This window comes from Bidens hawaiensis, unplaced genomic scaffold (genome assembly GCF_021521415.1).
Source record: "Bidens hawaiensis isolate Kalapana, Puna unplaced genomic scaffold, B.hawaiensis_p1.1 tig00031202_1, whole genome shotgun sequence".
Classification (NCBI taxonomy): Eukaryota; Viridiplantae; Streptophyta; class Magnoliopsida; order Asterales; family Asteraceae; genus Bidens; species Bidens hawaiensis.
In genome coordinates this window covers 1-13774 of record NW_027495257.1, presented here as the reverse complement: position 1 = coordinate 13774, position 13774 = coordinate 1, and the positions used below count along the sequence as shown (strand labels likewise).

At 35.1% G+C, this 13774-nt stretch overlaps 1 protein-coding gene across 1 annotated transcript; it reads right to left on the bottom strand.

Annotated features, from left to right (window-relative positions):
- Nucleotides 1-1669: 1669 nt before the first annotated feature.
- LOC143581828 (formin-like protein 17) lies at nucleotides 1670-12166 on the bottom strand. The gene is made up of 15 exons (XM_077064515.1): nucleotides 11118-12166; nucleotides 10558-10681; nucleotides 10409-10480; nucleotides 9985-10083; nucleotides 9801-9842; nucleotides 8834-8914; nucleotides 8692-8742; nucleotides 8525-8606; nucleotides 7100-7194; nucleotides 6869-6940; nucleotides 6065-6181; nucleotides 5328-5396; nucleotides 5163-5229; nucleotides 3445-3764; nucleotides 1670-2336 (listed from the first exon to the last, which is right to left on the bottom strand). The coding sequence occupies exons 1-14, from the start codon at nucleotides 12164-12166 to the stop codon at nucleotides 3577-3579; spliced, it is 2208 nt and encodes a 735-aa protein (XP_076920630.1). The 3' UTR covers nucleotides 1670-2336; nucleotides 3445-3576.
- Between the last annotated feature and the right edge of the window lie 1608 nt (nucleotides 12167-13774).

The window sequence follows — 13774 nt, the reverse complement described above, 5'->3', positions numbered from 1 at the left end:
GGAGTAAAAAATATCATTTTTTAAAGTTCAAGGGACAAAACCAAAATTTTGTTTATTATATATTCCACCATCCTCACCACCTATCTTCCCTACCGACAACCATCACCGCCACTGACAGCCATCCACCACCACTGCCATTGACAGCCATCAATCAGCCCTCTTCTTTAGTGTTTGCAATCAAGTCGGTAAAAAACCATATATAAAACACTCCGAATCTATCCCACCCCGCTGCCGCAATTAACTCGATTTTCCGAGCAGCATCATCCTCTTCGGAATCGAAAAAAAAAACAAAGCACTGGAGAGTCGAGAACTAGTATCGAGAAGTTCATATTCGTTCTTCCCGGAGCTCCATCGTACAAAGTCATTCTCCGCCGCGAAAGCCGAAGGATTTTTAGCTTCATCCGCCGCCGGTTACAAGCCGCAATGGAAATCGTGTGACGTTAAAGGACGTAACACCCTCTCGTCGGCAATGTCGCAATATCCTAAAATTATGTCGCAGAAAACCAAATTAACTTACCCAAAACCGAATTAAGCGATGAAACCGAAACCCTACCAAAAACCAACGGGTCAGCTAAATGTTTTTTGAAGACGACAATTATGGTTGAAAAGGTTTCCATGGCCGCCAAAACTGAATCGACCTGATTATATGTACCTTTTCTAATATTATAGATTATATGTATTTTTTTAATGTTATTTCTTCTATCTATATAAATGTCTATTAAAAAAATCCTATGTGTCACTCTGTGGTTGCTCTCCACCCTTCTCAAGCCATCATTGCTTGATTTGTGAATTGAATTTTCTCATGCGTTTGACCCGAATTGGCATGTATGGGTCTCACCAAACCCGGATAGTCCTTAAATAGGTTATAACATCTAATTTATTTGTGAAACCTTTTCAAACAATTTTCACGGGTCATGGGTCTCACCAAACCCAATATCCCTTAAACGAGTTACGACATCTCATTTATTTGTGAAACTCTTTCATAATCAAACAACAATTTTCACGGGTCATGGGTCTCACCAAACCCGATATCCCTTAAACGAGTTATGACATCTCATTTATTTGTGGAATAACCCCTTAAATATCAAACAATAATTTTCACAAGTCATGAGTCTCGTCAAACTCAGATAACCCTTAAACGGGTTATAACAACTCATATATTTGTGAAATCATTTTCATCCTCAAACCCTAATTTAGTTTCTCTCTATATATTCTCCGTCTATCTACTCCATTACCGGTTAACTTCCGATTACCACCCACCGTTGTCACCTACATCAACCGCTCTTTTTTCGTAAGAAAAATATTTTTGTTCATGTATGTTCGTTTAAAAAATCAACATGTTTGTGTTCGTTTATTGAAGTGTAAAAAATCATTCACATTTCAATTGAAAGAGCCTAAACGTTAAAAAATATAATTTATGTAACAAACTAATATATACATATTAGATCAAAACAAAACTATGTTAAAAATAAAACAACTAATAACATAATATAGCAAAACGATTAAAAATAAAACCTAAATAAACCCCCGGTAATATGGGGGGCTCAAACTAGTATACTAATATATATAATGTATAATAACAATTTATTCCATTTTCAAAATTTTCAAGCACAGCCTTTCAAACCAAACTAATGCCCAATTATATTGTTTTGAGTTAGTTTAACTAGACCCAAATTCACGGTTAACCAACCTCATATACGACATGTTATAACCTTCAAAACCGATTAGTTGAAGCCGCCATGACCAACTGGTTACGAATATCGATTAACCGACATCTGGTTATGGTTTTGAGCCAAAATCAATCCATACACAACCCTACTTTACACTTGTTTGTCGTTTTAACCGGTTAGTCCATTTTATTTATTTCTAGCAGCAGAGGTCACATTCTTAGTTTTTTTTATCCCAAACTCTAGTTAAGCAAAAGCAGATTCAAATCTTAAGATTTATGATGAAGATCAAGATTAGATGGAAGATCCTGCGATTGCGGGGATCCTATAACACATTTTCGTTTAACAGTCTCTTAAAAACATAAGATAGTAACTGAGGATATTAACAACCATTGTTGACTCCATTAACTGTTTTCTTAATCATAAGTTACCAATGGTCACAGTTCAACTCTTCCGGTGTAAGATAACAAGAAAATAGTCGTTGATCGCTTATTTACAAAAACATTTCAATTCCCGCGTCTTTATTGAGTACCTCTTTTAGCAAAGAATGTACTTCTCGTTCAAACAAACACATAGGAGCATGTTGTTATAATATGGTAGTAGCTCCCACGCTCGATATCCAGGTTCCTAATATTTACAAAACTGCCATCGTGTATCGGTTCATCTTTGCTGCAGAAAAGTTTCAAGTCAGGATAAAAAGTAAATGACTATTTTGATTTGAAAGTAAAAAAATTTGACTACTTTTAACGAGAGTACCAATCGTGTGAAGTTGGAGAGGTGAAACTGATGAGAACCTAAACACGACCCTATATTTATTCATGTCAGGATATCAACTCCAACCCGAACACAATTAGAACCATATAACATAAACATAGACTATTTAACTCATTTATCTAAACGATTCAACCGGGCTTACAGGACGTAAATAAGGGTGTAAAAGAGCCAAGCTGCTTGTGAGCTACACGATATCGGCTTGCTAAAAGCTCAAATCAAGCCAAACTTATACGAGCTTGATCTGTTTAATAAACGAGCCAGAGATCGAGCTCTGTTTAATAAACAAGCCCGAGCCGAGTCTATCATTTATATAATTTTATTTAACATATTTAATATAATTATATAGGGGAAGGTTAACGTACAAATGAAATTAACGTGCTAAACGTGAAAATCAAGTGAGTAATTATATAAATAAGTAGAGTAATTATGTAATTACATCATAGAGTAATTACATAATTACTCTATGATGTAATTACATAATTACTCTACTTGTTTATATAATTACTCTACTTGATTCTCACGTTTAACACGTTAATTTTATTTGTATTTGATCCAAACCCTAATTATATATAAAACTTTTATAAAAATTAAATTATGTTATAAAACAATTTTTAATTATCCATATGTATAAAAAATAATTAAAAATGTATATAAATTAACTATTAAATAAACGATCCGGGTCCGAGCAAGGCTCAAGCTTCAAAATACTATTCACGAGCCGAGCTCAAACTCTTGTAAGTTAAAAGAGCCGAACACTTACTTAACATCCCTAGATGTATATGGGTTGTTATCAATTTCTAATCTGGTTAAAAGGGTAGTAAACAGGTTGGCAGGTTAATATATAAACGGATTGAAATGAAATTGTAAGCAAATGATACGGGCTGTAAAACGTTGCAGGTTGAAATCACAAGGTATATACTTTTAACCGTTTATTCTGATTTGTAAGCGTTAACCCGTTCGCTTTTAGTACAACCTGAACACGACTCTAGGTTAAGAGGTTAACCTTTGATGGAAACGCGATGGCCATAGAGTTGCAGCATGCAGTAGCAGAAACAGTGGTAGTATACAACTTTACATTATTGATACACTGGAGCCCGTTTTTGTCCCACGGATAAAAATTAACTGACGTTAAAATTTATTTTACGGGTTTTGTAAGAGAATTTTTCGTATTTTCCGACTCTATATTGGAATCGGCTGGTTTTGACACTTCGTTTGAAGATTCCTTCTCTTTCTCTGCTTTCTTCTTCTCGGCCTCGATTTGCTTGCAGTTTTCATCATGTGCTTGATTGAACATTCTCACAAAGTTCTTTAGAGTTGCAACAACTGAAAAGGAAACGATAATATACAACTTTATGCACGTATTATGTTATATTAGAGATAGAGACTTTGACGCGTCTAACCTATGAATGGGTTGATTCAGGTTACGCTTTGTCAGTTAAAAAGTACAACTACATATTTGTTGAATAATTAGGAAGTATACTGAAATATTTTGATGTACTTGCAAGTCATCATCATCATCATCATCGTACTCAGTATATCCCACCAATAGCAAAGCTATGGTAGGGTCTGAGGAGGGTAAGATGTAGGCAGCCTTACCTCTACCCCATAGGGATAGAGAGGCTGCTTCCGGTGAGACCCCCGGCTCGATAGTAGTTTTGCATCAAGCCTTGGACATAAGGCACATAGCACTCAATCATCGGGACACCAGCTGATCGGTGCATGTACCCTTATCTTTCAGCTATCAACGCCACTACATGATGCCTGATTAACCGTCCGTCACTTTTAACGTTATTTTCACGAGATTAGTAAAATAACGTCAAAATTAGTGCAATTTCACTTTTGCCCACCCGAGGGTTCACACATATATACATCATATGTGCGCACCGCAAGCAGGGCTAACTAAAAACACGCATTTACATAAAAATTAATCATAAGTAGTAGGAGAGTGAAACAGAGACTGTTACATAACCGTCTTGTGTATCACATTCAAAGCAATACATACAAAGGCGTTATACGGTTCATGTGGTTCTTAACATACATGTATAGGGGTGTGTTCAATACTAAACTAACTATAAGTAGAGAACTACATAAGCACTTGTAAGTAGTGATTGTCAGATATAGTGAGCGAGAAAGGAGGCGGTTATGCAGTTACACACCTACCTCATGTATCATAGTTAAAGAAATAGGTACAATGATTATGCGATTCTCGCAATTCTCATATTAAAAATGGTTCGGTATTCAATTTGTATTCAGCATCCCTCAAAAATATTTCAAAATGTATCTCTAATGCATAAAAAACCTCCTAGATCAATCACTTATTTATAAAATTTGATTATTATTGCACTAGTTAAAAATATACGAAATAAAATATATTTTGGTTAACTCAACTTAAAGTGTGCATAAAGAAGTAAAGAACCACCATTTTGACCTAGTATCCAACCCTCCCATAGTCCCATGTTTCCAAACCAGTGTTCATACGGGCAACGGTTTAACTCGTTTGGTTGAACATGTTTGCATGGTCAACCAAAAACTGACCTAAACCATTTTAACTAAACCCGTGAATTTTGTGTTACCTTTGTGTCATGTGGAACATTCACACATGTACTTATGTAGGGCTCGAGAAGGTAAAACTAAAAAGGTAATATAGATGTAAATAAAAGGATGTTAAGATACCAATAAGAGTCCAAATTATTAAGGTTTCGAAAGCAAAATAGTAATTACCATGTTCATACGGGCAACGGGCAGGGTCCTCTCCAAAGTAGAGAATTAAAGAATCAACATTTTTACCCTATAAAACAATAAAAAAAATGTACAAGTCATTATTGATAGATAATAGATCTTTAGACCACTTATAGTAAAAATAAGAAAAAAAAATGTGACACATACCACCAAAGAGTACAGTGAGGCCAAAGCCCTTGCATCACCTTCTGCTGAACAAAGAAATTCCTTCAATGCCTAACAACAAAAATACGGAATGTGAATGTGTGTAAGCACAGTCAAACATAACTGTTCTAGGTGGATGAAAGTGACTCGGGCCTATGACTAGGCCATACAACACCGAGTCCTAAATAACCGAACCAAAACAAAACGAAACGAACCATCTGGAACCGAACCGAAAAAAACAATATTAAGTAATTTGTTAGAGATTAATAAATGGTGTAGCCCAAAAATTTAGGCTCAAAGGTGTTATCATCAATTAATAAAAAATTGAGGCCCGAAGTTTCAGGCCCAAACTCAATATTTTTGGCGAGCTTTTAGCACAAAATTTTCAAGCTCAAGGTAACTCCAAAAAACACCGAAACTGAATCAAACCCATTGTGAAACCGAAAATGAATGTTTTTAAAAACCCAACTCCAGCCCAAACTGACTCATACACACCCCTAGTTTAGTGCTATAAACAAGATTACAAAACCAACTAAAACAATAAGATGATTTCTTAAAACTAAAACTATGCTATAACATAATGAGGTTTTACAAAAGCTATATTCTTGTCCATTCTTTTAACACATTTTATCTACTTTCTACATTTAACATGTTTGGCATGTTATCAATCACATACAACATAAATTGGCCCGTTTTAAATTTAATATAAACGGGTCAAAATTGTCACCGCCAAATCTTACCTTTAGAAACTTTTCTGAAACAGGTCCATCATTTTCAGCAGTTGACAATTCCTGCACAACTTTCTCGAGTCCTTTGCTAATCGTTTGCATTTCTTCTGCCAAAAATTTTAGTTGTACCTAAATAAAAAGTAATCATTAAAATTTACACATGAAAACTTCTCAATTTAGAACATGAGGTGATTCATACACGAGAATTTACTTTTGACATTTTTACCCTCATACCTCAAACCCTTTTTTTTGTTCCATATATTGTAAGGATAAAATTGCAAAAATCAAAATATTGTTGTGTACAAATCACTAGGCTTGTAAATGAACTGAACGTTCAGAACCATTCGACTGGAAGTCTGGAAGTTCGTTTATTTTGTACACGAATGAACATGAACAAAATTATTTGTTAATTTAGTTAAACGGCGGAGCATGAACACATGTCTTGTTGGTGAACGTTTTTTATTTATGCTCATTCGTTTATGTTCAGTTAATCCGTTAGTTTACATTTGTTCACGTTCATTAATTTATTCATTTAAATTTTTTAGGCTCATTTCAGTTACTTTAGATTGGTTTTAACTCAGTTACGTTTGTTCATTATGTTCAGTTACGTTCATGAACCGTTTTGTTATATTGTTAACGAATAAACATAAAGAAATATGAACAAGAAATTTTGTTTGTTTAATTGTTCATGTTCGGCATTTGTTCGGTTAAAGTTAAACGGACAAAAATGAACATGCTCCGTTCGTGTTCGTTTGGTTCAATTAAAAGCCTACAAATCACGTCCCTATTTCAATATTTAAACTCCAAAAAGATCACCTTTGATGCAGGTTCCAAACTGCAAAGATCCTTGGAGAAATCAAGAAGTTCGGGTAGTTTATCAGCAAGCACCTAAAGTATCCACCAGAGCTAGCATGAACAAAAGTGAAAACATGTACAAAACTTTCACAAGTTTTTTATTTATTGTTTATCTCTCTCTTGTAAACCATATTGTAACTATATAAACAAGATTTAGTTATAAGTTCATAAAAGTTTCAAGATTTAAAGTACCTTACAAAGATAATGCATGAGTGTCATTCTCGTGTTTCTTGCACGGGTATCTGTAAGTTTAAGGAGACTATCCAATCTGAATCCAACAGCAGCGCCTAAAATTAAAAATTAAACAAAAAATAGTCCAGAAATGAGAGCAAAGAGTTCAGAACCAACATTAGGAAGTTTGTTTACTTAATAAAGGGACGAACATAAACAAAAAAACGTATTCCTTTAGTTAAACAAAAGAACATGAACACGTCTCATTTGTTCATTTATGTTCATGAAGGTTTGTTTATGCTTGTTCATTTATATTCGTTTTCATTTATTTAATAAACAAACATTCATAAGCAAAAAAACAATGTGCTCGCATAGTTAAACAAATGAACTTGAACACATGTCTTGTTTGTTCATTTATGTTCGTGAAGGTTTGCATACGTTCATTCAATTAAATCCGTTATGTTTGTTAGTATTGTTTGTTTGAGCTCGTTTGTTTACATCTGTTAATATTTTCATGTAAATTTTTGGCCCATTACAACTTCGTCTAGTTTTAATAACTTTTAAGGCCCAACACATTGTTCTTCATGTTACTTTTAACGAATTTAGATCAGCTATGTTCATTCATCTATGTTCAGTTATGTTTGCTCCTTTACGTGCGTGAACCGAACGGTTCATTTATACTGTAATTCTGTAAAATGATTAAACATAAACAAAAACGAGCATGTTCATTTTTAGCGAACAAACACGAACAAGAAAACCCCATTCGTTTAATTGCTCATGTTCGATCATTTGTTCAGTTAGAGTTAAACGACCGAATACAAAGTTTGGGTCGTTTACAAGCCTAGCCAAAATTATAGCTTGTTGATGAGAGGTATTAAATATTTAAAGTCAACTAGAACCATAAATACATTAACAATGTAAAGGCAAATGTTTTAAAGGTGGCACTTTTGACCCGCTTACTTATAAATAGGTCTATTCGGGTTAGGTTTTGTCTCAAACGGGTCAGATAGAAAAGTTAGCTTAAATGGGAATCGCTCAAAAGTCGCCTACATTGTATTTTAATACATACAATGTTTTCAAGATTATCATCAAAATGATATTATTTTTGTAATCATATTAGACAAACTAATAGTTTATTATATATTTAGATTAAAAGTTATGACAATTTTAACCCATTGTCAATTCACCCACCAGCCCATTTTGCCTCCTCTAGGTATCCAGTTTGTCAACTTAAAATGAAACAACCATACACACATGTAAGTGACCATACGTAGCAACTAAGGTTAAGAACATTCTCATATTTATGATAACCTACCGAGATACAAAATTATTATGAAACTAATCAAATATGTTGTCACATTTAAATGAAAATTTTGGACAAAACTATAAACAAGATCCAAATGATGGTGAAGTGCTATTTTCAACAAGCCACAAATAATAACTTACCTCTTGCTGTCCCTTGGTTCAAAGCATTTCCAAGAGTGAGAATCGTTTGCATGACTCTCTTAAACTTAGAGGAACTCCTGACCTGATATATGCATTGTTTTGACAAAAGTATGATTGAATAAAACCGTTTCTGACTTGTAGACTAAGTTAACAGTAAAATAACTTGCCTGCTCCACTGCTGAGTTTACTGCGTTTAGACTCTTCCTAAGATCATTTACCTAGATAAAAAGATACTTAGAGCACCAAAATTTAGAAGCTAAAAAAAAGCAGAAAATGCATGTAACATGTAATTGTTTTTTTTCCTGTTACCTGTGAACCAAACTGTAACTTGAAGGAGAAAACTCTGAGCTTTGATTCTGTTCGTGGAACTTTCATTAGCTCCAAGAAGAACTGTTGCAATCATAATAATAAAGCCCATATGATTGAGTTCATTGTGGTTGTAAAGATGTTGGTATGGATGTAAACGAGCCAAGCCGCTTGTGAATTTAAAGAGATAAGCTTGCTAAAATCTTGAAGTGAGCCGCGCTTAAACTGGCCCGAGCCCTACCTCAGGCCTTAAAATAAGCTTGTTTAAATAAAAGAGCTTGAGCAGTAGGCTCGCGAACCTAAACAAGCCTTTTGTTTTACAAACTAGTTTGATCTTTTAAATAGGCATTTACATAATATATGTTATTATAATAAAGTTATGATATCGATAACTAAATAATTTATATTATGATATAATAAGAGTTTTAATCATAAATATAAATGTAAATATCTACAAATAAATATAAAAATAATTACATATACATACAGGCAAGTTAATAAACTTAATAAACAAGCCAAGCCCGAGCTTGAAAAATTACTCACGAGCTAGGCTCAAGCCTTAGAATTAAAGCTCGAAAGATAAACAAGCTCTAGCTCCCTGGCTTGTTTACACCCCTAGTTATTGGTCCCAGTCCGGTAACACCGGAAATAGTTGAGGTGGCTGGGTCAACCGGGTTTGGTAACAGGTTAAAGCATGCTGGGGTTAAAACGGGCCATATTTGATATGGGTTAGCCTGCAAACGCCTTTTTGTCCCTGTTCTTTTTCTTAATTCAATATTTCATTTGTTGATTATTTGTACAAGAAAATATTACTGCATGATAATCTAAATCTTTTCATACAGCAATTTAGAAGGTTGATTGTGTTGAATGTTTTAATTTAAACCATTTGAGATCAAACAAAGCACAAATCGACTCATTCGTAACTAAATGGGTCAAGATCACCATCTCTAGAAAATAGGAATTACAAAACCTGTTCGCATTTGCCCAATTTATCCTTCTCTCCTTTATAGTTCTGAAATTGAAAAGTATAAGAGAATTACAAATTAACTTGATCTGCATCATATGTAAACTCGGTACAAAATAAGTACATGGTGCAAAGGTGCAAGATACCACCACTATTTACAAAATTATGAGAAGAAAAAAAAACTTATTACCTTTAGAGATTCCATCTCTTCTTTTGTAGGACAAAATTTTATGAGGTTATCCACCTGATCAACGTCCAGTGCTGACTCATCTAAAGCAAGGACATAGTCCTACCAAGTTTTTTTTTTAAATCAGAAATTGTATACACAGACTGTTAGTATCTAGTTTGTTATTATGTAACTAACATTATAAGTTAAACAGTGCCTGTTAAGTGTTAACAATAATAATATTTCTTTCTTAGAAATAATTTAGTTCAGCTATTATAGCTTCCACTTTATTAAAACTATTACAGTTTATACCTTGGAAATTGTTGACTTTATTTTAAGCCGCGCATGCGCATGTACTTTACTATGTCTTTTTTGATGCACATTTTGGACATTTGATCAATAGTTTCTTAAACTCAGTAACATAACTTTAAATAACTAATAAGCTTACCATTAGCTCATCCAATGGTATCTTCACCTTTGAAAGCATAATCTCGCAGTTGTATGCCCGCCGAAGATCAATCTAAAAGGTCAAAATTGTCAAAATGTAAGTTATAAATAGATGATTGAGAATATTCGTTATAAAGGTAACAGTTTTACCAGTTGGACTTTTTCAGGCTTATTAGATTTTGCTGCAGGTTTTGATTTTGCACCCTTCTTGTCTGCATTAGGATTCGCTGCTGAAAAAAGATTCTCCAGTTCTGATATATCAATCTCCGGTGTCCTAGTAAACATAAAATCAAAAAGTAGATTAATAAAACAGGACTCGATAGAAAATTTCATCAGTTTACCAAGTGTCCTAAGCGTTCCACTAAAGTCACTTAAACTTTTTATTAAGTGCTTCAATCCTATATAACCTTTTTTTATAACTGGTTAGATTTTTTAATATAAAGGGATTATGAAACACATGAATCTTGATTACTAATAAGTGATAACTATTTTCCAGTTACCATACTCAAAAAGAAATAATCACTAAACAGTAACCAAGATTCACATATGTTTCGTTTGCTTCACTTAATTTTAAAAAATATAAACGTTCATACAAAAATTATATAGCACTGGAACAACTAAAGAAAGTTGAGTGATATTTAGTATAACGCCTGAAATACTTGGTTACTATTGCATAAAGTTAACCCTTTCTCAGGTAAGGAAAAACTTACTTAACAGCTTCATCAGATTTTTGTGTTTCATCCCACAAGCTTCCTTGTACTGCTCTTGTTAGTTTTAACCAATGTAGCGGCTTCAGTTTCTTTGCATTTTGATTTTTTGACATTGCCGGTGATAGACCGCGCCCCCGACCTAAAGGTGGCGGTGGAGCTGGAGCACCGGGCAAACCGCCTCCTCCTCGTGGCGGTGGTGGCACCGCACCCCCCTTTTCAATTTGATTAGCGGAAGGTGCTATTGGAGGAGGTGGAGTTGAAGAAGTTTGTGAGGAGTTGGGAGCTGGGGGCGGTGGTGACGGTGCAACTGGAGGAGCAGGCGCTGGCGGTGGTGGTAATGATGGTGTTGGGACGGGTCCACGTGGCGTGGTTGGTGTCTCTTTCAAGTATAGGTTTGGAGGAGGTGGTGGTAGTGGTGGTGGTGGTGGTGGTGGTGGTGTATATGATCCGCCTTTCGTTTCTAGCTTTCCTTTTGCAGGTGCAGCCGTAGGAGGCGGTGGTACGGGTGCAGTTGGCGGAGGTGGGGGTGGTTGTGGAGATGGAGATGGTCCAGGTTTCCTAGCTGGCTCGTCTTGTGAAGGGCGGGGTGGATGAGCTGGCGATCGTGGTGGTGTGGGCCCACGCGTCGTGTCTACCTTCTCTACCAATGGTGTAGTTGGTATAGATAGTGGTGAAGAAGCTGGTGGTCTGCATGGTGCACTTGGTGTTTGTGCTGCAGGTGAGTGATCATCTCTAGAAGATGTTGAAGGTCCAGCTTTTGTATGAATATCCTTTAACGGCGGGCTAGGTGGTAGAATGGAGGGTGGGAATGCAGACCGAGTTGGAGAAGCCGTTTGAAATGTTCTAACATCAAAATCTGCATATTTCTGCGAAGGCGACTCAGGCACGCCCAGTGGAGAAACAAACTCACCAGAAACATGTTTGCGAAGGTAAGGATGCACGGGTTCGTCGGTTGAAATATTATGAGATGGACTTGTTGAACTATCTAAGGATGTTTGAGAACCGGTAGGCTTCACCTTAGCCAAGTGCGTATGACTCTTTGGATCCATTTCTAATGCTTCAATACGTTTTTTATCCTGAAAAAACATTTTACATGAAGAAATCTTCAGCCTTTTTTATCATATTATTTGTGTTTACCCAAATCTTTGAATAACACAACGTTAATATCACAAAAATCGAACATACTAAATCATTTTTTCATGAAAAGTCCGTCAACGTAATTTTGGAGTATAAAAGTCTCTTCACATGTCAAAAAATCAACCCGATTCTGCTATATTAGAGTTCCTATACTTGTTTATAATGAATGTACTTGTAAACAATATCTAAAATACGGGCCCGTTACCCTTAAATTCGTCAAAACAAGATTATATAATTAGTTTTTGCAAAATAGTTGAATGTCACTTATCAAAATTTTATAAATTTAAGAGATAACAAGTCATTATTTTAAATATTTTTTCACAAGTACATGAATTCTAGACAAGAATGGGGACTTTAGTATATCAACACTGGGATGAAGAACTTTTTTGTGTTTTTTTACATGTGGATGGACTAAATTTAATATGTCAAAATTATGTTAAAGTGACTTTTTCATGAAAAATGAGAAAGTATGCTAGTGTTTTGTAAAATTAATCCTAAAACAATTTATAAAGTTGTGTGCATAAAAAAAGTACACTTCGCCACTTTGGTCATGTTTCATTGTTTCAATATGTTTAACCTATTTGACTTGATCCGCTTTTAGTTATTTTTGTTTGACACTTCAAATCACAAACTAAAACTGACCCGTTATAGATAAACGGGTCAAAACCGCCACCAACTACTCTCTACCTGCTCATAGTCCAATGCAACTATGCTTTGGAGCACACTGAACGCTTCATCACTTTTAGGAACAAGCCAATCGACACTATTAAACATCTCTTGAACCGTAGCAAATGCTTCAATAGGGAGACCTTCTGATTTCTCAATAAAGTATGAATCTATCGGGACTACAGAGGCTGCAGCATCCATTTCCGAGAAAAGAAACTGCACGTATAAAACTAAGTATAAATACTTTTATTAAGCATTATATAAAAAATATAAATTTGTAGAAAACTACCTCAGCCTTGAAGTCATTAGGGATTTGATAGTTAGCATCCCACAGTACATCAATTTCATCACGATTGAGGATTAAAATATTTGATCTGATGAACGATGTGTTGAACATTGCACGATATATTATATTTTCGTGCTCCCAGTCATCATGTAAGCTTATACACTCAAGTACAATGTCACCTTGAATATGGCATTCGAGATCGATCATAACCAGTTCACAATCTGCCTGCAAAAAGTAGTAGGAGGTCAATAGACATTATGTTTCCACTTATCAGTTTTGGCAAAACTGCTAAAACAGGCAGGGCTAGGTTTGTTCAAATAGGTGGCTTGTGGCTACTCAAAACCAGCTCGTTTGTAAACGGGCCGGGTGACGCGGCTCAGTTCCTAAACAAGCCGAGCAACCTGACCCAGTTCTTAAACAAAACCGAACCCGAGCCAAGGTAAGCTCGACTCGTTTAGATGGCTCGTTGGCTCGCTCTTTTAACTTAAAGCCCAAATTTAACATATATAAAATTTTAACTCAAAAAGTATAAATTTTGCAGTTTATTAATTAGGCATTATGTGTATGT